The 24,807-nt window shown below is 34.7% G+C and overlaps 1 protein-coding gene across 1 annotated transcript; it reads right to left on the bottom strand.

Annotated features, from left to right (window-relative positions):
- On the bottom strand, positions 1–415 carry THITE_2116993 (uncharacterized protein; the record flags this gene model as incomplete). The annotated part of the gene is made up of 2 exons (XM_003654148.1): positions 1–153; positions 219–415. A coding segment is annotated over one exon (153 nt), but the record flags the coding sequence as incomplete, so codon positions are not given.
- Positions 416–24,807: the final 24,392 nt, after the last annotated feature.

The raw sequence follows: 24,807 nt of genomic DNA, 5'->3' as shown, positions 1-24,807 counted from the left end.
CTATTCAATCCACCTGTCGGGTTCCTTGATCGGGGCGACTGGCCGGTTGGGTTCTTTGATCGGGGCGACTAGTCGGGGCGGTTGATTGGAGCGATTGATCGGTCGGAGGTTGGAACGGTCGGAAGGATGGGAGCTAGGCCGGGGCGACGAGGTCTTGGAAAGTGGTCGCGATTGACAGTTGGAAGGATGGGAGCCGGGCTGGGGCGACGAGGTCTTAGAAAAAGTGGTCGCGATTGACGGTTGGTCTTTGGGAGCCGAGCCGGGGCGGCGACGAAGTGTTGAAGGTCGCGATTGACGTTGTTGCCTTAGATACCGACCTCTAGGTTAGGTCACGCTCTTTGGGTAGCTACCCTTAGGAGCTCGAGGGCTTCGCAATACTTGGAGACCACCTAAGTAAGCAAAACCACAAGTGCTTCCTAGCAGGGCACTTGGGGCACCTGCGCCCATATATAGTTGCCTAAGCTATATAACGTGGTACTGCTCGGGCACGCTGTTGATAATGAACACTGGCTCCCTTACAAAGGAGTCTTATAGTTCATCGTACAGGTTCGAGTCCAGTAGTAGGCACCACTTGTTACACGAACAAAGTGGGTTGCTACCTAGCCTCGTCAACTAAGTAGCAGAGCACTTAAACCAAGTAGGAGCTTCGGAGGAGTGTAAGATAGATATATTGCAAGAGTGTAGAATGCGGGCAAGTGCTTGCCTAAATACAAGAGTGTGGTAGCCTGTGTATAAGGTGGCCTGTGCACTGTTGCGGGGCCTAGTGGGCCCAGTGGGCCTAGTGGGCCCACACTTGCGCAGTTGGCCACAGGTGGCTATAGGTGACCTACAACTGCGTATAACAGATATTAACGATAAACTTAAAGAACTTAGTCTTAGTAGTATAGAATTTATATTTCTTAATGTCCGCTTAGAGATATACTTTATATAGCTTCTAGAGGATAAATCGTATATATAATAGCATAGCACGCTAACTACTGTTATATAACTTACGCACAGACCTATTATATAACCATATGCCTATATAACTTCCTAAGTTAGTGGATTTATAGGATTTAAGTCGACTTCTAGATTAGGAAGGAGGGGTTGACTTGCTAATAAGGAAAAATGCGCTAATAAGGCGAACTACGTCTTACCCTATAGTGTATAGACTCTATAGCCCTACTACAAATTGCAGCCCTATTGCAAATTGTCTATATATACTACCTAAGGTATTTTAGTATAGTTTTCCACCTATATATTGATAGTTTTCCTCTCTCTCCTTAGATTTAAAGTCTTCGTTAATCGAGGATCAATTTAGCTATAAGTTATCTAGCACTTATTTTGCTTTGCTATAACAGTATATATTATTATTATTATTATTATTAATCTTATACCGAAGAGACACTTAGTGCCTCGCCACTAAGGGCAAGCGGTCTCTCTACCTCTATATACACCACTTATATATAGCGCCTACACTATATTCCTACTATATAGGGCGGGCCTCCTTAATTCCTTCTCTCCAACTCGCTAGAACTTACCTTTCTAGCTTAATAGCGACAGAGATATAGCGGCCTATACAGCTCGTTGCACGCCACCTACATATACAATACGCTCCTAGCGTAGGTGCTATAGCCGCTAAGCGCGCTATATACTTATAAGGAGCGGCTAGAGGCCGACCTTCCTACGCCTTTTCCTCCTCTTTTTACGCCTCTCGTTAACGCCTAAGCTACTGTAGCTAGCTGCTAGAGGCTCCTCTATCGCGTCGTCCTAGCTGCTACGCTTCTACTATGTACTTATAGCGTTCTCTACTACTACCTTATACCCTACCTCGCCCTCGACGTTTAGCTCGAGCGCTAGCTAGTACTCCTATAGGCGCCTCGTGTATATTAGCTATCCTATAATCCTTTAGGCGCTTCTCTTACTTCTAAGTAGCGTAAGTAGTGTATATCGGTCTTAGATATAGGGCCTTCCTATAACTACTATAGGATCTTTATAGTATATTACAAAGTAGGCGATAGTCTTAAACGCCTTGCTATAGCGGTAAAGCGGTATAGACGTATCTAGTACCCCCTTCCGAAATAGGAACTGCCTAAGGCCAATAGCCCTAGTATACGCTTATATAAAAAAGGAGCTCTACGCTTTACTAAGATCCTTATATACCTATAGCACCTAGGCAGGAGGCTCTAAGTTATATAGGTTTGCTACTTCCCTATAGCACGCCCTCTCTAGCCTCTTAGCGTCTATATAGTATATCTATATCTCTCTGTATACCTTCTACTCCTCTACTGTAGCTATATCTACGTTAGTATATAGCTATAGCTCCTAAGGTCTCTAATCGTCGACCTTATTGCTCTCGTCCTATACCTCTGCTACTATTGCTAAATAGTATATAAGGAGCTAGTCCTTAGCCTACTATTGCCTCTACTCTATAGGAGACTCCCTTATAGCTAGTCCTAGCGCTAGAGCATAGCATATATAGCGTCGTTTCTTCAACCTTAATGTCACCTTCGTATAGACATTATATAGAAGCTATATAAGCCTAGTTTTCTAGAGCCTCTATTTAGTATACGCCGCCTAGTAGTTGAGGTATAGATCGATAGAGGGTACCTAGGTCTTACTTTCTAGGTTATAGACTAGTATAGCCTTATATACGCTAGCAACTACCTAGAGGTAGCCCAACTACATTACACTAAAGCTATATACAATCCTATAGAAAGTCCCTCCGATCAACGTTGGAGTATACTACGCTACTACCCTATATAAAAGGACGCTCCTAATAACCTTCGTATAGATCTTCTAAACTTATATAATATATACCCTATACGTCTTTGCTATAAGTCTTATAAAGGTAAACTTCTATATAGCTATCTTAGCCTCAACCGCCTTCTTATATACCTGAAATAAAAGCTTATAGTCTAGCTATATACCTAGGAACCTCGCTAACTCTATAGATATAAGTCCTAGCTAACCTTCGCTAAGGATATTAACAACCTCTATATATAGCTGCTACGCCCTTATAAAGTAGATAAGCTCGCTTTTCGCTAGTTTAAACTATATCCCCTGTTCTATAGCCTATTGCTTATACTTAGTAAACCCCCTCTCTAGTATATAGCAGTACACTAGCGTATCCTATCTAAATATAAGAAGGTTAATGTCATTTATATACTTAACCATTAAAAGCCTAGTATATACCTCGAGGGCGTAGAACAAGGGGGTAATAAAGAGGATAAATAGCGCTAGCGATAGTGGCGAGCCCTATAGTGTACTTTGCTATAGAGTTATAGATTTGGCTATAACCCTATTAAACTATAGATATACTATACAATCCTCGAAGTAGCTCTTTAGGAGTATAATTAGCTTCCTCTCAAAGCCCAGTTCCTAAAGCGTATATCGTAGCTAGATCTAGTCGACCTAGTCGAAGGCGCCTTTTAAGTCCAATTGTAACAACGAAGTATAAGCGCTATATATCTACACCGTCTTCACTATATTAGTCACTACCTAGATTGCTACCTCTATAGACCTATATTGTCGAAAGCCTATCTACATCTCTAGAAATAGCTTATACACCTTAGCTATATATATTACTCGATCTATAATAGCCACCTTAATAATCTTGCCTACTATACTAAGCAACGATATTAGGCGATATACCCCTACTACTATTAGCTGTTCTAGAGACTTCCCTAGCTTCCTAAAGACGACCACCTATATAGTATAGAATTTATATAGGAAGTGCTCTAGCTTAAAATAGACGTATATAATCGCTATAAGCACCTCTAATAGCTTACTCTCCTTGTTATAAGATTAAGGAACTTATTAGTAAAGAGGTCCTCGCCAAACGCCTTATTCAATCCTATATAGCTTATAATCTCTATAATCTCAGCTCTATAGACCTCCTAGTCGATAGACGTAGTATTATAAAAAGACCCTTCAAACTAGTCTCGGTCGAGGATACTATTGTACTATACCTATAGTATAGGAAAGAAGCGCCCTACTAGCGCCTTAGCCTTCTAGGTATACGTTATAGCGCTCTAGGGCTCGCTAGGTCCTAGCTAGAGCGCTAGTAGCGCCAAAGGCTTAGAGCGTTAGTAGCTTCGAAGCTATACCTACCTCTTAATATCCTATATTAGCTTCTACTCCCTCGACGCTTTAGTAAGCGAATAGCGCTAGTATAGTGTCTATAACCAACGGGTATAGCGTTTAAAGCGCTATACCGCTTTATAGTAATATGTTTAGGAGCTTGCTATATAGCTTAACTGCTAGGCGCGTTTAGCCCTCCTCGCTTCTCGTATTACCTCGTTGACTTTGAGATTCTACTATAGTATATAGGACCCCTAGTTAAGCTTATAGCGTAGAGCTACTACGTCTACGATATTAGTTAGCTTATATATAAGAGTATCTACTATATTCTTAAGTTCCTCTACTATATTGATCTCCTTTAGTAGGGTTAGAAACTAGGCTTTAGCCTTATACCTTTTATAGTCTAGCAACGCCTAGCTATAGCCTTATAGTATAGTAGCTCTATCGCTACTCCCCTTTAGTAGTATTTCAGCTACCTAGGGTATATAGTCTAAGCCTACTAAGTTAAAAGGTCTTAGCCACTAGGTACTACTACCCTATATTGCCTAGATATAGTCGATTGTACTGTCTTTATTACCTTGCTATACTTAGGTAGGCGTACTATATAATATACGAAGCTTAAACTCCTATTCTACTATAATCTAGAGTAGTGTACTCACTAATCGAGAGGTCCTATTGTACTTGTCCTATATTAGGTGATAGGCGTTGAAGTCGCCTTCAAGTACATTGCGTCTTCTTAGCTCCTACTCTACTAGGGTATAGAGCAACGACCGCTACCCTAGCTCCTAGTTAGGTGAATAAATGGACTATACTGTAAAGGGGTTCGATCCTTCTTTTCTAAACGTTATAGCCGCCTAATCTTCTCTCGCCTTAGCCAACTATATTATATAGTCGAGGCGTTTACTTATATATAGCGCTACCCTACTAGCGCTATACACTATCTTATACTAGCCACCTTGCCTATAGGGCAAGGCTAGGGGGGTTGTATCTAGGCGAATTAATAGCTCTTAAATCACTACTAGGTCGAACTCCTCCCTACTCTCTAGCGCTTAGTTAAGGCAGTTTCTACTACTATTAATATTCTAATAGAGCACTCTTAGCGTTATAGCTATATATTCAATATAGGACAAAGGCCCTTAGTTATCATTGTATTAAGTTATAAAATTAGCTCTATACTTACGTTATATAGAGGTGCTATATAAATAGTGCTCCTATTCTATGCCCTAGCTCTTTAGAAAGTTTATAAAAGTACTTTAAATTAGAATAGGTCTATACTATTGGAGTGCTCTACCTTTTAGATATCAGTAGGCTAGCCCACCTTAGTAGAGCGTTTCCTTAAGCGCTATTCTCTCGACTTGTCCTCCTAGCTTCTATACTATATACTTGCCCCTATTGCTACTACTACTTGAGGCTAGGGTATATAGAAGGTGAATAGACAGTCGTTAAACCGCTCCCTTATACGTTAACGCTACTCTTTCGCTATTTTATAGCTTACGTTAAAGGCTACGTAGGCGCCCCTATAGTTAATGCACTTTAGCCTATTCCTAGCTAGGTCGGTCTTTACTAGGTATCTTACCTCTTACTTCTTTACTATATCGCTATTGCTATATACTATATAGATATAGATTAGGCAGTATACCTCTTCCTCTTTATAGAACGTCGCTTTATATCTCTACTTCCTATACTTAAAGTATAGGATTATATATATTATACCTTCGAAGCGTTTATAAAGGTAGACTATATAATCGAGTAGAACCCCTTAGTCGATAAGCTTTACTACTTTCTCAACTATATATAGCTCGACTAGTATATATATCGTTTATAGCCTCTAACCGTCCTCGGCGCTACCCTACAACGCTTATAGCCTTATATATATAATCTAAACCTTGTTCTCCTTCGCTAAGTCCATTGCTAGGCGGTCGGCGTTACTTCTATACTTTGTTAAAGTAGCTAGCTAAACACCCTTTATAAGCACTATAAAGGTATAGCGTTTAAGTATTGTAGTCGCTTTAAATATAGCTATAACCTATACTTTATTGTCCTTATTAGTAAACTACGCCTAGTAGTTCTCCTCGAAGGTAACTACTATATTCCTACTCTTCGACAGCTTCTGTACTACAATTACGCTACTTCCTCCGCCCCCTATCGTTGTTCCTATCGTCGCTATAGCTATATTAACTATCTAGACTATATTACCTATACTTCTATTAACGATATCTATAGGTACTTGTCTAAAGTCTACTATAAGCTTATAGAACAGTTTCTTTAGTATATACTAAATATAGCTTTCAAGTAGCTAGGGCGCTACTATCGTAGCTATACTCTACCCTACTACCTATACCTAGGTCCTCGCTTATACGCTTTTAACGCTCGTCTATATCCTAACTTTGTTTTTAATTTATATAACCTCCTCTTTAATATAGTCGACGCTCCTATATAGCTTATATATATTGTAAAGGCAGTTTAGCTTATCTTAGAACACCTTGCGGTAGTATATATATATAGCTACCTATACATATAGCTATATCTCTAGCGACACTAGGGCGTAGAATTCCTATAGAAGCCTTGATCGCTTGTCACTAGCGCCCTCAGTGTATATATTCCAATTGTTCGTAGCTCCTATAGACGGGAGCCCAAGTCTTCGGTCGCGTTGGTCGAGGTGTTTATATACATTAGCCGCAGTGTCGTAACCTATAGTGCCCAACGCTAGGCTACCGCTATCGCTACTACGACCTATATAGCCGCTACGCCCCCTCTACGACATCGTAGATAGGGGTAATTGGGTACACTAAGAACGCTCACGTCGTTGGATTCGGTTTTAGCTCAACGGTTCCTTCGTAATTGGCGTTTAAGTGCGAAGACGCTCTTTTCCACCTATAAGGCATAGTATATATTTATAGTGTTCTTCTTTATTCTAAGAGTAGATAATTAGGTTATCGATATAGGCGGTTATAAATATATCGAGGTACTTAAAGAACTAGGAATTAACAAATCGCTAAAAGGTGGTAGGTCTATTATATAAGCTAAATAGTAGAACCTTATAGTAGAATTGGCTATAGTAGGTTTAGAAGGTCGTTAGGTCTTCGTTTCTAGAGGTAAGTCGGATCTAGTAGAAAGCTTGCTAAATATCAATCTTAGTAAAGATTTTAACGTTTCTTAGTTGTTATAAGGTTTCGTTAATATAGGGTAGTAGGTAGCAGTCCTTAATAGTGACCTTATTTAGAGCTTGGTAGTTAACGTAGAACCTCTAGGTCCTATCTCCTTTGATAGCAAAAAGTATAGGAGAGCTATATAAAGTGGCGCTTAGCTTAATAAAACCCTTTTACAGGTTCTTAACTAAGTACTTTTTTATAGTCTCTAGCTAATCGAAGATATAGGAGTATAGGGGGCTTACTCGCTAAGGTAGTAGTTGTGATAGCATAGTACGCTAACCACCGTCACATGACTCGCGTATAGACCTGTCACGTGACTACACACTTATATGACCTCCCGAGTTAGTGGATTTATAGGATTCGAGTCGACTTCTAGATTAGGAAGGAGGGGTTGACTTACTGATAAGGAAAAACACGCTAATAAGGTAAACTGCGTCTTACCCTATAATATATAGACTTTATAGCCCTATTGCAAATTATAGCCCTACTATAAATTGTCTATATACACTACCTAAGGTATTTGAGCACAGTTTTCCACCTATATATTAATAGTTTCCCTCTTTCTCCTTAGACTTAAAGTCTTTGTTAATCGAGGATCAATTTAGCTATAAGTCATCTAGCACTTGTTTTACCTTATTGTAATATTACTTCAAGTCTCTCTACTATAGGCCTACGAAGGCGATATAATATCTAATATAGTCTTTTCTAATAGGACTAGTTTAGTTAGCTAGGGAACCTAAATCTCTAATAGAACCTTCGACTTGCCAATAGTATAGTGCGATAGGTTAGCTAGGAACTAATTGGTACCGAGGACAAACCGTCAAGTATACGACAAGTTGCCAATAGCGAAGCAACCTTTGATCGACTAGCGGTAAGCAGTGCGATCACCTCGTTGAGGCGATTCAACTATATCAATCGATAGAAGAAGTCTTGAAAGAGGTATAATATCGACAATGGCTTATAAGATAAAGAACGTAGGTTATACTCCTAGGCCTACCGAATAGGGCTAGAACACCTAGAAGATTGATCCGATAGATCTCTACGAGTTTAACGTAGAAGGTAACTAAGGTACCTAAATTCGATCGAAGATTAGCGATTTAACTCTGTTTAGCTCTTAAACCTAAATGACTATCGATTTAATTAAGGAATACAAACTTATAAATCCTATTCCTAAGTTTTTTAACCGAATTAGCTAGATTAAGTATTTAGCTAAGGAATAAGAGATAGATTTAATTAAGTGCTATCTAAGGCTTAAAAATAAGTATATTGCTATTGTCTATTTCCTTTAGGATAACGAATCGATTGCTTTTAAAGAGATTTAGCTATTGAGCATTGAATAGATCGATCAATTACAAGGCGACGATCTTATTAAGATAATTCGATCGATCATTATATAGTACAATATAGTAATCGGATAGGCTATAGCTCTATAAGTTACTTATAATATATTAGCCAATTCGATAGTAGTACTACTTACGAAAGTTTAGTAGTTTAAATAAGAATAAGGCAATATCCTTGACTTTAAAGAACTTTCTATTTTATATACCTAAGTCGAGGTACTCTTATACGATAAGATAGCATTGGAAGACGAGAGGACAGAACTCCTTAAGAAGATTACTAATATAGTTGATCTATAGGGCTAAGCCGTACCTTCGACTCGAATTAAACCGATATAAACCGAGATATATATAGAGTTATATAACCTCGATTGTCTAATCCTAACGACTAAAAAGACTTCTAAACCTACGATTTATATAAAAACTACGAAGATTACCGACTTTAAGAAGTTTACCAATAGTAAAGACCTAAAATATTTAGTCTAGAAGGTAGCTATACTTTAGAAGATTAAAGGGAACTATAAATTATTTCTAATAGAGGATTTAAAATTCGGATATATAGTGTCCTTTATTGGTAGCGAAGCAATAGAGGCTTTTATACCCTACCTTAAGGAGGATATAGCAAAGCTAATTATTAATTTTAACGAGTTATTCGACTTCTTAGACGGATTTTATACCGATTCTACTAAACTCCGTTGTACAAAGAACGATTTTATAGTCCTAAAGATAGGATCTACGCTCTACTATAAGTTCTTTACTAAGTTTGTCTACCTTACTACTAAGTCCAAAAAACTTAAAGACGAATAGAAAGAAGAATTTTATATTTAACTCTCTTAGAGCCTACATTTCTAGATAACGAAAGACTTAGTTGATCTAAATATTAGCTTTAACGACTTTACTTGCCTTAGACACTAGTTCTCCTTACTCTAGGAGATAGCTAAGAAGGATTAGAAGGATAGAAAATCTAATTTACTAGGATCTAGACAATCGAACAGAGGATTAGCTCCTATAAAGAAGAAAGAAAAGACCCTTTAGCTAGATAGTTCTAATAGAGGTAAAGCTAAATTAGGATCTTCTAGGCTTTTTTAGAAGGAGCGTAATACCTTGAAAAAGGAGGGTAAATACTTCTATTGCTAGGAGACTAGTTATATAAAGGTATAGTGCCTAAAATATATTATAGCTACGATTAAGAAGATAGAGGTAGACCTAGAGAAAATAACGAACTCGGTTAAAGAAAATAAGACTAAGACTACTGAATTAGAAAACTAAGAGCTTTAAAGAAAGTAGACTTTAGCTTAGAGCTAAATATTAGGTTAGCGGTTACCTAGGTAGACCTTTAGTAGCTTATAGACGGTTAGAGTCTCTCTTTCCCTTATATATTAGCTATTAATAGAACTAGTATTACTATTATTATATTTATTGACTTTGGAGTAAATAGATACGCCTTCCTTAATTGAACTTATATAAAGCGAATCGCTAAGAAACTTAGTATTAAAGGGATACTACTTAAGACTTTGATCTCTATAAAAGACTTCTAGGGCTAATCTACGAACCTTATCGACTTGATTCTAAGACTTGACCTCCAAATTGATAAAAAAATATAGAAGGACACTCTATTTTTAGCCCTCGATATAGGGAAGGAGCATTAGCTATTACTAGGCTAATAGTAGCTCGTTTACTACGATATTTTACTAGATACTTATTAGTATTAACTAATCTAGCCTAAAGATAAACTATATAATTTAGAATAGAATTATATTCTTAAGATTCTTTATAACTCCCTTGTTCCTAAGGTACTAAACCCTAAATATTAAAAGGATATTGAATAAAGAGACTAAGTAATAGAGCGTTAAGATTAGTGTCAAAAGGCTTAATAGTAGCTATAAATATTAAAGTATAGAGAAATACTCTTTAAACCTTTACCTAATAAATCCTACTAATTAGCGTAATCTACTAAAGATCTAGAAATATATCAATTAATATAACCTAAGATAAGCCTAGGATTATACTAATTAGTATAACTCGAAGTCTCTAAAACGTATACTACTAGGAGCAATCTTATTGAACCCTCTAAGAAACCCCTTTAGAAAGTATCGTTTAAAGGCGTATAGGACAATAGCCTTTAGACGATAGACTAGGTACTAAAGGGCGAGGAATTTATCCCCTTAAGAACCTATATTCGATCTATAATACCTAAGGAAGAGGAGGAATAGGCCGCTTCTTAGGTAGAAGAGGGCGAGTAACTATAGATTCTAGAAGACTTAATCAAAGCTATAGTCATCTCTACTATAGCCTTTGACAAAATGTTCTTTAAGGGAAACTAACGAGGGAATTCTATACTAAGGTTTATTATAATCGCCTAGATCGACTAAGCTATCGAGGCTAAGAAGACTAGTAAACTCTCTAATAATAAGGACGAAGAGGTCTAAGCCTAAGTTGAGGAAGCGATTACAAAGTACTTTTACCTTATTGAATTTACTAATATATTTTCGAAAAAGGAATTCGACAAGATGCTATTAAAGTATAAATACGATTATAAGATTAAATTCATTGGACTATTATCTTAGTAAGTAAGCCCTCTATACTCCTATACCCTCGACTAGCTAGAGACTATAAAAAAGTACCTAGTTGAGAACCTATAGAAGGGTTTTATCGAGCTAAGTATCGCCTTATATAGCTTCTTTATACTCTTTGCTATTAAAGGAGATAGGACTTAGAGATTTTATATCGACTACTAAGCTCTGAATAAGGTTATCGTTAAAGACTACTACCTACTACCCTATATTGACGAAACTTTATAATAACTGGGAAACGCTAAAGTCTTTACTAAGATCGATATCTAGTAAGCCTTTTATTGAATCCGACTTGCCTTTAGAAGCAAAGACTTAATAACCTTCTAAATCTAATATAGTTAATTCTACTATAAGGTCTTACTATTTGGCCTATATAATGGACTTACTACTTTCTAGCGATTCGTTAATTCCTAGTTCTTTAAGTACTTCGATATATTTATAACTATTTATATCGATAACCTAATTATCTACTCTTAGAATAAAGAAGAGTACTATAAGTATATACGACTTATTCTCTAGAAGCTATATAAAGTAGGTCTCTAGGTAGATATTAAGAAATATAAATTCTATACTACTAAAACTAAGTTCCTTAGGTTTATCGTTAGTACTAGAGGCGTTTAAGTAGACCTAAAGAAGATTAAGACGGTAGTTTCTTAGGACCGACCTACTACTATATAGGGAGTATAAGCTTTCTTTAGATTCTACAACTTTTACCGTTAATTTGTCTATAAATATAGAAGGATTATACGTCCTCTATAGCGTTTAACTATTAAGGGAAAACCATTTAAGTAGACTAAAGAGTGTAAAGAAGCCTTCTAAGAACTTAAAAGGCGAATGACCAATACCCTACTCTTTAAATACTACGATCCTACTAGAGAGAGCTAAATCGAAGTCGATATATCTAGTAGAGTCGTAGCTAGAGTCTTCTAATAGAAATACGACGATAGTTAATACCTTATTACATTCTTTTTAAGAACAATGTCTAGATTAGAAAGCAATTACCCTATCTACAATAAGGAGCTTCTTACTATTATATATACCATTGAAGAATAGTATTTAATGCTACTTAGCCTCTAGTAGTAGTTTAATATCTTATTTAACTACTATATATTGCAATACTTTATATAGAAGAGGCAACTCAATATACGATAAGCCGAATAGGCCAAGCTCCTCTCTACTCTAGATTTTCAAATTGTCTATCGACCTAGTAAATAGAACGCTGTTGCCAATGCTTTGTCCTATAAGGCTAAGGAGCTCGCTACCTAGAAGGAAGTCTAAGAAGCTTATTATACCTAGATAGTCCTTTTTAAGAGTAAGCTAGATCTATAGATCCTAGAGGAGCTAGAGTTGCTACCTAAGGAGCTTACTAAATACGACTTACGATATATAATCTATTAAATTAAAGCCAACGAATTTAAGCTATCTCGCCTACAACGACTTAAAGGATATAAACTAGTAGATACTATCCTCAAAGCGAACTAGGAGAGTGAAGCCCTAGAGAGTTTTTAGGAATTTGCTCGCTAGAATGATACCGACTAGACTCTAAGCGATAGTAGCCTTCTATTGAAGGGAGAGAGGCTAATAGTTCTATTAGATAGTTATTTATAAACCTACCTATTAGCTAAGATCTATAACTAAATCTCTATAGCCTACCTAGGTAGGAATAAGATATAAGAGTTGGTCTAGAGATAATACTTTTAGCTAAGGTAAATAGGAGATATCGATAAGTTCGTTAGGAATTGCTAGACCTATCGACGTTCTTATATACCTTATAATAAGCTACTAGGCCTCCTTAAGCCCCTAGAAGTCCCTATAAGACCTTGGTAGTATATTACTATAGACTTCTATACAATGCTCTAAAATAAGTTGGGCTACGACTAAGTCTTCGTTGTAGTAGACCGCCTAGAGAAGTATAGCTATTCGCTCTTCTACTATAAGACTATTATTGCTAAAGAGATAATACAACTCTACTATTAGTACATTTAGTATATCTATAGAGCTTTAGAATCGATTATTTTAGACTAAGGCCCTTAGTTTATTTTAGTATTCTAAGACGAGTTTTATAAGATCTTTAGAATTAACTTATACCTCTCTTCTTTAGAATACCCTTAGATAGACGAGTAGACTAAAATTATAAATTAATACCTTGACTAGCGTCTATACCCCTTTATTAACTATTTCTAAGACAATTGGTTAGAATTATTGTCTATAATAGATTTTACTTAAACTATTTTACCCTATTTATCTATTGGCCTTGCCCTATTCGAGGTCGAGACTAATACGTTCCCCTAGATAACCTACGATTAGTAGGAGTATACTTGAGAATTCAATAGCGCTAAAGATAAGCTTAATTGCACTAAAGCGTAGAAGATATTCTCTAGAATCAATTCTACTATCTAATTTACTAGGGAAAGTATATAGAAAGCCTAGAAAGCCTAAAAGCAGTAAATAGATAAGCATTAGCAGCTAGAAGAATTTAAAGTTGATTAAGAGGTCTATATTACAAAGGGCTACTAGTAGACAAACCGATTAAGCGACAAGCTCGACTACTTAGTCGCTAGGCCTTTTCCGATTATCGTTAAGAAAGGTCATTTCTATAAGCTAAAGCTACCTAAGATCTAGAAGATATACCTAGTATTTACTTTAGATCGACTCTAGAGGGCACTGAATGACCTATTACTAGGTTAGGAACCTTAGCCTAAGCCACTAATTAAGGTAGATAGTGAATTAGAATAGTAAGTCGAAAAGATTCTTGCCTTTTAGATATTTAAAGGGAAACTCTAGTATTATACTCAATAGATCGGTTAGGGCAAAGACTCCGAATAGTACAATGCTACTAATTTTAAGAATATACTACATTGCCTCTAGGAGTTCTATAAGGAATTCCTCTATATAGCTAGACCACCTTGGCGATTGCTATAATAGCTAAAAGCTTATAAGGAGGATTACTTCGATAATAAATACCTAGATAATAACCTACTAGTATTTAAAGGACAACGCGATCTAATTCGATCTAGGAGACGTTATATATATATATAAACCTATTATAAGGTTGTAGGATGATATTTTATCTTAGCTCCCTCGTATACCTACTAGCCTAGATGTAGTATCTTATATAGCCTAGTAGGCTATAGGGCAGATTTTCGAGTCCTATAGAACTTAATTGTATAAACTTCGTAAAAAATAGGCTTATAAGCCAATTCTTCTAATTACTAATAGCTAGCGGAGGACCGCAACGTATTCGTCGTATAGGTACAACGCTTTTTCGAGGGGGGGGTAATGTGATAGCATAGTACACTAACTACCGTTATATAACTTGTATATAGACCTATTACGTGACTATACACTTACGTGACCTCCTAAGTTAGTGGATTTATAGGATTCGAGTCGACTTCTAGATTAGGAAGGAGGGGTTGACTTACCAATAAGGAAAAACACGCTAATAAAGCGAACTACGTCTTACCCTACAATATATAGACTTTGTAGCTCTACTACAAATTGTAGCCCTACTATAAATTGTCTATATATACTACCTAAGGTATTTGAGCACAGTTTTCTACCTATATATTGATAGTTTCCCTCTCTCTCCTCAGACTTGAAGTCTTCGTCAATCGAGGATCAATTCAGCTACGAGTCATCCAGCACTTGTTTTACCTTGCCGTGACAGTAGTCTAGTAAGTTCGATTTTATAGTTGTATTTACACTTTAGGGGTATCTTATTAGATTCTTTCTTTAAAAATATATTAGTAAATTCGGTAAAGTAAAGATACTTTATAATTACTTTTTCGACTTAGGCTTAGACCTCTTTATCTTCGTCGTTAAGAAGTTTATTAATCTTTTTAGCTTTAATAGCTTAGTTAATCTAAGCGATTATAATAAATCCTAGTATAGAATTTCCTTATTAGTTTCCTTTAAAGAACATTTTATTAAAGGCTATAGTAGAGATAACTATAGCTTTAATTAGGTTCTTAAGAATCTATAGTTGCTTGCTCTTTTCTACCTAGGAGGTAGCCTATTCCTCATCTTCCTTAGGTATTATAGGTCGAGTATAGGTCTTTAAGGGAATGAATTCCTTGCCTTTTAATACTTAGTCTATCTTCTAGAGGCTATCGTCCTATATACCTCTAAACGATATTTTCTAAAGGAGTTTCTTAGAGGGTTTAGTAAAATTATACCTATTAGTATATATTTTAAAGACTTCGAGTTATACCGATTAGGATAATCCTAGGCTTACCTTAGGTTATACTAATTGATATATTCTTAGATCTTTAAAAGGCTATACTAATTAGTAAAATTTATTAGGTATAGGTTTAGAGAGTAACTCTCTATATTTTAGTATTTATAGTTGCTACTAAGCTTTTTAACATTAGTCTTAACGCTCTATTGCTTAGTCTCTTTGTTTAGTGTCCTTCTAGTGTTTAAGGTTTAGTGCCTTAGGAATAAAGGAGTTGTAAAGCATCTTAAGGATATAACTCTATTCTAGATTATATAGTTTATCTTTAAGCTAGATTAAATGATATTAGTAAGTATCTAATAAAATATTATAGTAAAAGAGTTACTATTAGCCTAGTAATAGCTAATACTCTTTCCCTATATTAAGAGCTAGAAATAGGATATCCTTCTATATTCTTCTATTGATTTAAAGGTCGAATCTTAGAATTAAGTCGATAAGGTCTATAAATTGGCTTTAGAAGTCCTTTATAGAGATTAGAGTCTTAAGTAATATCCCTCTAAAGCTAAGTTTCTTAGCGATTTACTTTATATAGGTTTAATTAAAGAAGGTATAATCATTTGCTCTAGAGTTAATAAATATAGTGATAGTAATACTAGTTCTATTAATAGCTAATATATAGGGGAAGGAGAGGCTTTAACTATTTACTATCTATTAAAGGTCTACCTAAGTAACTACTAACCTAATATCTAGCTCTAAGCTAGAGTCTACTTTCCCTAGAGCTCTTAGTCTTCTGATTTAGCGGTTTTAATCTTATTTTCTTTAACTAAGTTCATTATCTTCTCTAGGTCTACCTTTATCTTTTTAATCGTAGCTATAATACGTTTTAAGTACTACGCCTTTATATAGCTAGTCTCCTAGCAATAGAAGCATTTACCCTCCTCTTTTAGAGTATTATACTCTTTCTAAGAGAGCTTAGGAGATCCTAATTTAGCTTTGCCTCTATTAGAGCTATTTAGCTAAAGGGTCTTTTCTTTCTTTTTTATAGGAGTTAATCCTCTATTTAGTTATCTAGATCTTAGTAAATTGGATTTTCTATCCTTTTGATCCCTCTTAGCTATCTCTTAAAGTAAAGAAAACTAGTAACTAAGGTAAGTAAAGTTGTTAAAGCTAATATTCAAATCGACTAGATCTCTTATTATCTAGAAATATAGGCTCTAAGAGAGTTGAATATAGAATTCTTCTTTCTATTTATTCTTAAGTTTCTTAGACTTAATAGCAAGGTAGACAAACTTAGTAAAGAACTTATAGTAGAGCGTAGATCCTATCTTTAAGACTATAAAATTATTCTTTATATAGTAGAGTTCAGTAGGATCGGTGTAAAATCTATCTAAGAAGTTGAACAACTTATTAAAATTAGTAATTAGCTTTATTATATCTTCTTTAAAATAGAGTATAAAAGCTTCTATTACTTTGCTATTAATAAAGGACATTGTATATTTAAATTTCGAATTCTCTATTAGGAATAATTTATAGTTCCTTTTAATCTTCTAAAGTATAGCTACCTTCTATATTAAATACTTTAGGTCTTTGCTATTAATAAACTTCTTAGGGTTAATAATCTTTATAGTTTTTATATAAGTTATAGGTTTAAAAGTCTTTTTAGTTATTAGGATTAGACGATTAGGATTATATAACTCTGAGTATAGCTCGGTTTATATTAGTTTAGTTTAGGTCGAAGGTATAGTTTAGCCCTATAGATTAACTATATTAGTAATCTTCTTAAAGAGCTCTATCCTCTCGTCTTCTAGTACTATCTTATTATATAAAAGTACCTCGACTTAGGCGTATAAAGTAGAAAGTTCTTTAGGGTTAGGGATATTGCTTTGTTCTTACTTAAACTACTAAACTTTTATAAGTAGCATTGCTATTGAATTAGCTAGTATATTGTAGGTGACTTATAGGGCTATAGCCTATCTAATTGCTATATTGTACTATATAATGATTAATCGAATTATTTTAATAAGATCGTTGCCTTGTAACTAATCGACCTATTTAGTACTTAACAGCTAGATCTCTTTAGAAATAATTAGTTTGTTATCTTAAAGGAAATAGGCAATAGCGATATACTTATTCTTAAGCCTTAGATAGCACTTAATTAAATCTATCTTCTATTCCTTAGCTAAATGCTCGATCTAGCTAATTTAGTTAAAAAACTTAGGAATAGAATTTATAAGTTTATATTCCTTAATTAAATTAGCGGTTATTCGAGTTTAAAAGCTAAACGAAGTTAAATCACTAATCTTTAATCGAATTTAGATACCTTAGTTACCTCCTATATTAAATTTGCGAAGGTCTACTAGATTAATCTTCTAGGTGTTCTAGCTTTATTTAGTAGGTCTAGGAGTATAACCTACGTTTTTTATCTTATAAGCTATTGTCGGAGTTATACCTCTTTTAGGACTTCTTCTATCGATTGATATAGTTGAATTGTCTTAATAAAGTGATTGCACTGCTTACCGCTAGTTGATTAGAGGTTGCTTTACTATCGGCAACCTATTATACACTTAACAGTTTATCCTTAGTGCTAATTGGTTCCTAGCTAACCTATTGTATTGCATTGTCGATAAGCCAAAGGTTCTATCAGAGATTCGAGTTCCTTAGCTAACTAAACTAGTCCTATTAGGAAAGACTATATTAGATATTGTATCGCCTTTGTAGGCCTATAGTACTAAGACTTAAAGTAATATTATAGTAAAGTAAAATAGGTGCTAGATAACTTATAGCTAAATTGATCTTTGATTAACAAAGACTTTAAGTCTAAAGAGAGAGAGGAAAACTATTAATATATAGGTAGAAAACTATATTAAAATACTTTAGATAGTATATATAGACATTTTATAGTAGAGCTACAATTTATAGTAGAGCTACAAAGTTTGTACACTATAGGGTAAGATGTAGTTCGCTTTATTAGCGCGTTTTTCCTTATTGGTAAGTCAACCCCTCCTTCTGAATCTAGAAGTCGATTTAAATCCTATAAATCCACCAACTTAGGAAGTTATATAGGCGTGTAGTTATATAATAGGTCTATACGCAAGTTATGTGACGGTGGTCAGTGTGCTATGCCGTTATAATCTCCGAATTAATAAGAAAATATAGAAGGACACCCTATTCCTAGCTCTCGATATAGGCAAGGAGCATTAGCTATTACTAGGCTAACACTAGCTCGTTTACTATAATATCCTACTAGATATTCGCTAATATTAATTGATCTAGCCTAAAGATAAACTATATAATCTAGAATAGAGTTATATCCTTAAGATTCTTTATAACTCCCTTATTCCTAAAGCACTAAACCTTGAACACTAGAAAGATACTAAGTAGAGAAACTAAGTAATAGAGCGTTAAAACTAGTATTAAAAGGCTTAGCAATCTCTATTAATACTAAAGTATAGAGAGTCACTTTCTAAACCTATATCTAATAAATTCTATTAATTAGTATAGCCTACTAAAGATCTAAGAATATATCGATTAATATAACCTAAGGTAAACCTAGGATTATACTAATTAGTATAACTCGAAGTCTCTAAAATATATATTAATAGGCATAATCTTACTAAACCCCCTAAGAAACCCTCTTAGAAGATATTGTTTAGAGGCGTATAGGACAATAGCCTTTAGAAGATAGACTAGGCATTAAGAGGCGAGGAATTTATTTCCTTAAAGGCTTATACTCGACCTATAACACCTAAAGAAGAGAAGGAATAGGCCACCTCCTAGATAGAAGAGGGTAAGCGACTATAGATTCTTAAGGACCTAATTAAAGCTATAGTCATCTCTACTATAGCCTTTAATAAAATGTTCCTTAAGGGAAACTAATAAGGAAATTCTATATTAGGATTTATTATAATTGTTTAAATCGATTAAACTATTAAGGCTAAGAAGATTAGTAAACTTCCCAATAATAAGGACGAAAAGGTCTAAACCTAAGTTAAGGAAACGATTATAAAGTACCTTTACTTTACTAAATTTACTAATATATTTTTAAAGAAAGAATCTAATAAGATGCCTCTAAAGCGTAAATACAACTATAAGATTGAACTTACTAGACTACTACCTTAGCGAGTAAGCCTCCTATACTCCTATACCTTTAACTAGCTAGAAACTATAAAGAAATACCTAGTTAAAAACCTATAGAAGGGTTTTATTAAGCTAAATGCTACCTTATATAGCTCTTCTATACTTTTCGCTATCAAAGGAGATAGGATTTAAAGGTTTTACATTGACTACTAAGCTCTAAATAAAGTTATTGTTAAAGACTACTATCTACTACTTTATATTAATAAAACCTTATAATAACTAAGAAACGCTAAAATCTTTACTAAGATTGATATTTAGTAAGCCTTTTACTAGATCTGACTTACTTTTAGAAGCGAAGACCTAACGACCTTCTAAACCTACTATAGCCAATTCTACTATAAGGTCCTACCGTTTAGCCTCTATAATAGACTTATTACCTTTTAGCGATTTGTTAATTCCTAGTTCTTCGAGTACTTCGATATATTTATAACCGTCTATATTAATAACTTAATTATCTACTCTTAGAACAAGGAAGAACATTGTAAATATATACGACTTATCCTCTAAAAGCTATATAAAGTAGGTCTCTAGGTAGACATTAAGAAATACGAATTTTATACTATTAAGACTAAGTTCCTTAGGTTTATTATTAGTACTAAAGGCGTCTAAGTAGACTTAAAGAAAATTAAAACAGTAGTTTCTTAGGACCGATCTACTATTATATAAGGGGTATAAGCTTTCTTTAGATTCTACAACTTTTATTATTAATTTATCTATAAGTATAGAAGGATTATACAACCTCTATAGCGCCTAATCATTAAAAGAAAACTATTTAAATAGACTAAAGAGTATAAAGAAGCTTTCTAAGAGCTTAAAAGGCGAATAACTAATACTCTACTCCTTAAATACTACGACTTTACTAAGGAGAGCTAAATCAAAGTCGATATATTTAGCGAAGTTATAGCTAGAGTCTTCTAGTAGAAATACAACGATAGTTAGTACCTTATTACGTTCTTCTTAAAAACGATATCTAGACTAGAAAGCAATTACCCTATCTATAATAAAGAACTCTTTACTATTATATATACTATTAAGGAATAGTACCTAGTACTACTTAGTCTCTAGTAGCAGTTTAATATCTTATTCGACTACTATATATTGCAATACTTTATATAGAAGAGGCTACTTAATATATAGTAAGCTAGATAGGCTAAGCTCCTCTCTACCCTAGACTTTTAAATCGTCTATCGACCTAGCAAGTAGAACGCTATTGCCAACGCTTTGTCCTATAAGGCCGAAGAGCTCGCTACCTAGAAGGAAGTCTAAGAGGCCTATTACACCTAGACAGTCCTCTCTAAGAGCAAGCTAGACCTATAGATCTTAGAGGAACTAGAGTTGCTACCTAAGGAGCTTACTAAGTACGACTTATAATATATAATCTATTAAATCGAAGCTAACGAATCTAAGCTATTTTACCTATAATAATTCGAGGAATATAAACTAGTAGATACTATCTTTAAAGCGAACTAAAAGAATAAAGCCCTAGAAAGCTTTTAAGAGCTTACTTACTAGAATAATACCGATTAGACTCTAAACGACAATAGCTTTCTACTAAAGGGAGAGAGGCTAATAGTTCTATTAGATAGTTACCTAAGAACCTATCTATTAGCTAAGATCTACAATTAAATCTCTATAGCCTATTTAGGTAGAAATAAGATATAAAAGTTAGTTTAGAGACAATACTTCTAGCTAGGGCAAATAGGAGATATCAATAGGTTCGTCTAGAAATACTAGACCTATCGACATTCCTATATACTCTATAACAAGCTACTAGGCCACTTTAAGCCTTTGGAAATCCCTATAAGACCTTAGTAGCACGTTACTATAGACTTCTATACAATGCCCTAGGACAAGTTGGGCTATAACTAAGTCTTCGTCGTAGTAGACTACTTAGAGAAATGTAGTTACTTACTCCTCTATTATAAGACTACTACTACTAAAGAAATAGTATAACTCTACTATTAGTATATTTAGTATACTTATAGAGCCTTAGAATCGATTACTTTAAACTAAGGCCTTTAATTTATCTTAGTATTCTAAGACAAGTTCTATAAGATCCTTAGAATTAATCTACACCTCTCTTCTTTAGAGTACTCTTAGATAGATAGGTAGACTAAAATTATAAATCAATACCTTAACTAGTGTCTATACCTATTTATTAACTATTTTTAAAACAATTAGTTAGAATTATTGCTTATAATAGATTTTACTTAAGCTATTTTTCTCTATTTATCTATTAGCTTTGCTTTATTCGAAGTCGAGACTAGTATATTCTCTTAGATAACTTATAATTAGTAGGAGTATATTTAAGAATTTAATAGTATTAAAGACAAGCTTAATTGTATTAAAGCCTAGGAGATACTCTCTAGAATTAATTCTATTGTCTAATTCGCTAAAGAAAGTATATAAAAAGCCTAGAAAGACTAAAAGCGGTAAATAGATAAGTATTAACGACTAGAAGAGTTTAAAGTTAGCTAAGAGGTCTATATTATAAAGGGCTATTAATAGATAAACCAACTAAGCGATAAGCTTGATTACTCTATCGCTAGGCCTTTTCTAATTATCGCTAAGAAGGGTTATTCCTATAAGCTAAAGCTACTTAAGACCTAGAAGATATATCTAGTATTTACCTTAGATCAACTTTAGAAAGTACTAAATAACCTATTGCTAAGCTAAGAACCCTAGCCTAAGCCGCTAATTAAGGTGGATAACGAGTTAGAATAGTAAATCAAAAAGATTCTTACCTCTTAAATATTTAAAAGGAAACTCTAATACTATATTAAATAGATCGGTTAAAGCGAAGACCCTAACTAGTACAACGCTACTAATTTTAAGAATATACTATACTGCCTCTAGGAATTCTATAAAGTATTCCCCTATATAGCTAGACTACTACAATGGTTATTACAATAGCTAAAAGTTTATAAGGAGGATTACTTCAATAACAAATATGTAGATAATAACCTGCTAGTACCTAAGGGACAATATAATCCAACTCGATCTAGGAGACGTCGCGTATACATATAAACCTACTATAAGGTCGTAGGATAACATTTTATTCTAGCTCCCTTATATACCTACTAGCCTAGATACAACGACTTGTATAGCCTAGTAGGCTATAGGGCAGATTTCTAAGTCCTATAGAACTTAATTGTATAAACTTTATAAAAAATAGGCTTGCGAACCAACTCTTCTAATTACCAATAGCTAGCGAAGGACTACAATATATCCATTGTATAGGTATACCGTTTTTTCGAGGGGGGGGTAATATAACGGTATAGTATACTAACTACTATTATATAACTTACATATAGACCTATTATATAACTATACGCTTATATAACTTCCTAAGTTAGTAGATTTATAGGATTCGAGTCGACTTCCAGATTAAGAAGGAGGGGTTGACTTGCCAATAGGGAAAAACGCGCTAATAAAGCGAACTGCGTCTTACTCTATAGCGTATAGACTTTGTAGCCCTATTGTAAATTGTAGCTCTACTGCAAATTGTCTATATATACTACCTAAGGTATTTTAGTACAGTTTTCCACCCATATATTAATAGTTTTCCTCTCTCTCTTTAGACTTGAAGTCTTCGTCAATCGAGGATTAATTTAGCTACGAGTTATCTAGCACTTGTTTTACCTTGCTGTGACACTAGCCTATCGACATCTAGAGGGTAGGGCGCTCTAATGGTATAGACCTATTCTAGTTTAGAGTGCTTTTATAAACGTTCTAAGGGGCTAGAGTATGAAATAGAAGTACCATTTATATAGCACCCCTATATAATATAAGCGTAGAGCTAGCTTTATAGCCTAATATAGTTATAACTAAGGGCCTCTGTTCTACGCTAAGTATATAGCTATAACGCTAAAGGTGCTCTACTAGAATACCAATAGTAGTAGATACCGCTTTAATTAGACGTTAAAGAGGAGAGAGGAGTTTGACCTAGTAGCGATTTAAAAGCTACCGATCTATCTAACTACGACTCTATCTACCCTACCCTATAAGCGAGATAGGTAGTATAAGATAATATATAGTGCTAGTAGGGTAGCGTTATATATAAGTAAACGCCTCGACTATATAATATAGTCTACTAAGGCTAGGGAAGACTAGGTAGTAGTAACGTTTAAGAAGGAGGGGTCGGACCCCTTTACAATATAGTCTATCTATTTGTTTAACTAGAAGCTAGGGTAGCGATCACTACTCTATACCTTAGTAAAGTAGGAGCTAAAAAGGCGTAATATACTTATAGGCGACTTTAATGTCTATTATCTAATATAGGACAAGTATAATAGAACCTCTTAGTTAATAGGTACATTGTTTTAGATTGTAGTAGAATAGGAGCTTGAGCTCTATACGCTTTATAGTACGTCTATCTAAGTTCGATATAGCAATAGAGATAGTACAATCAACTATATCTAGGCAATATAGGGCAGTAGTATATAGTGGCTAGGGCTATTCGACTTAGTAGGCTTAGACTATATGTCCTAGGTAGCTAAAGTGCCGTTGAAGGAGAGTAGTAGTAGAGCTACTATATCGCTAAGCTATAGCTAGGCGCTATTAGACTAAAAAAGGTGTAAAGCTAAGGCGCAGTTCCTTACCCTATTAGAGGAGGTTAATATAGTAGAGCAACTTAAGGATATAGTAGATACCCTAATATATAAGTTGACTAGTATTGTAGACGTAGTAGCGCTATACTAGAAGCTAAATCGGAGATCTTATATACTATAGTAGAACCTCGAAATTGATAAGGCGATATAGGAAGTAAAGAGGGCTAAGTGTACTTAGCGATAGAGCTATATAGCGAGCTCCTAAATGTACTACTGTAAGGTAGTATAGCGGTTTAAGCGCTATACTAGGTAGTTGTAGACGATATATTAGCGCTGCTCTTTTACTAAAGTGTCAAAGGAGTAGAAGCTAATGTAGGATATCGAATGGTAGATATAACTTTAAAGCTACTAACGCTCTAAACCTCTAGCGTTGCTAATGCTCTAGCTAGGGCCTAGCGAGCCCTAGAGCACTATAATGTATACCTAGAAGGCTAAGGTGCTAGTAAAGCACTTCTTTCCTACACTATAGGCGTAGTACAATAGTATCTCTAATTAAGACTAGCCTAAGGGGTCTTTTCGTAATACTGCGCCTATCAACTAAGAGGTTTATAGTATTGAAATTATAGAGATTATAAGCTATTGAAATAGTGCAAAACCTCTACACTAACCTACCCTACTACACCTAGGACTAGGCGTGCGAGATAGCTCCTAAAGGAATGTAGTGTCCCTTTAGACGGATAAAGATAGTGTATATCGAGTGGTAGGAAGGATGTCTTCTAAGAGGAAGACATATAGCTTAGGTACGTCTAGTAGGATATAGCA

Source organism: Thermothielavioides terrestris, chromosome 3 (genome assembly GCF_000226115.1).
Source record: "Thermothielavioides terrestris NRRL 8126 chromosome 3, complete sequence".
Taxonomy (NCBI): Eukaryota; Fungi; Ascomycota; class Sordariomycetes; order Sordariales; family Chaetomiaceae; genus Thermothielavioides; species Thermothielavioides terrestris.
This window is presented reverse-complemented; position numbering and strand designations above follow the sequence as displayed.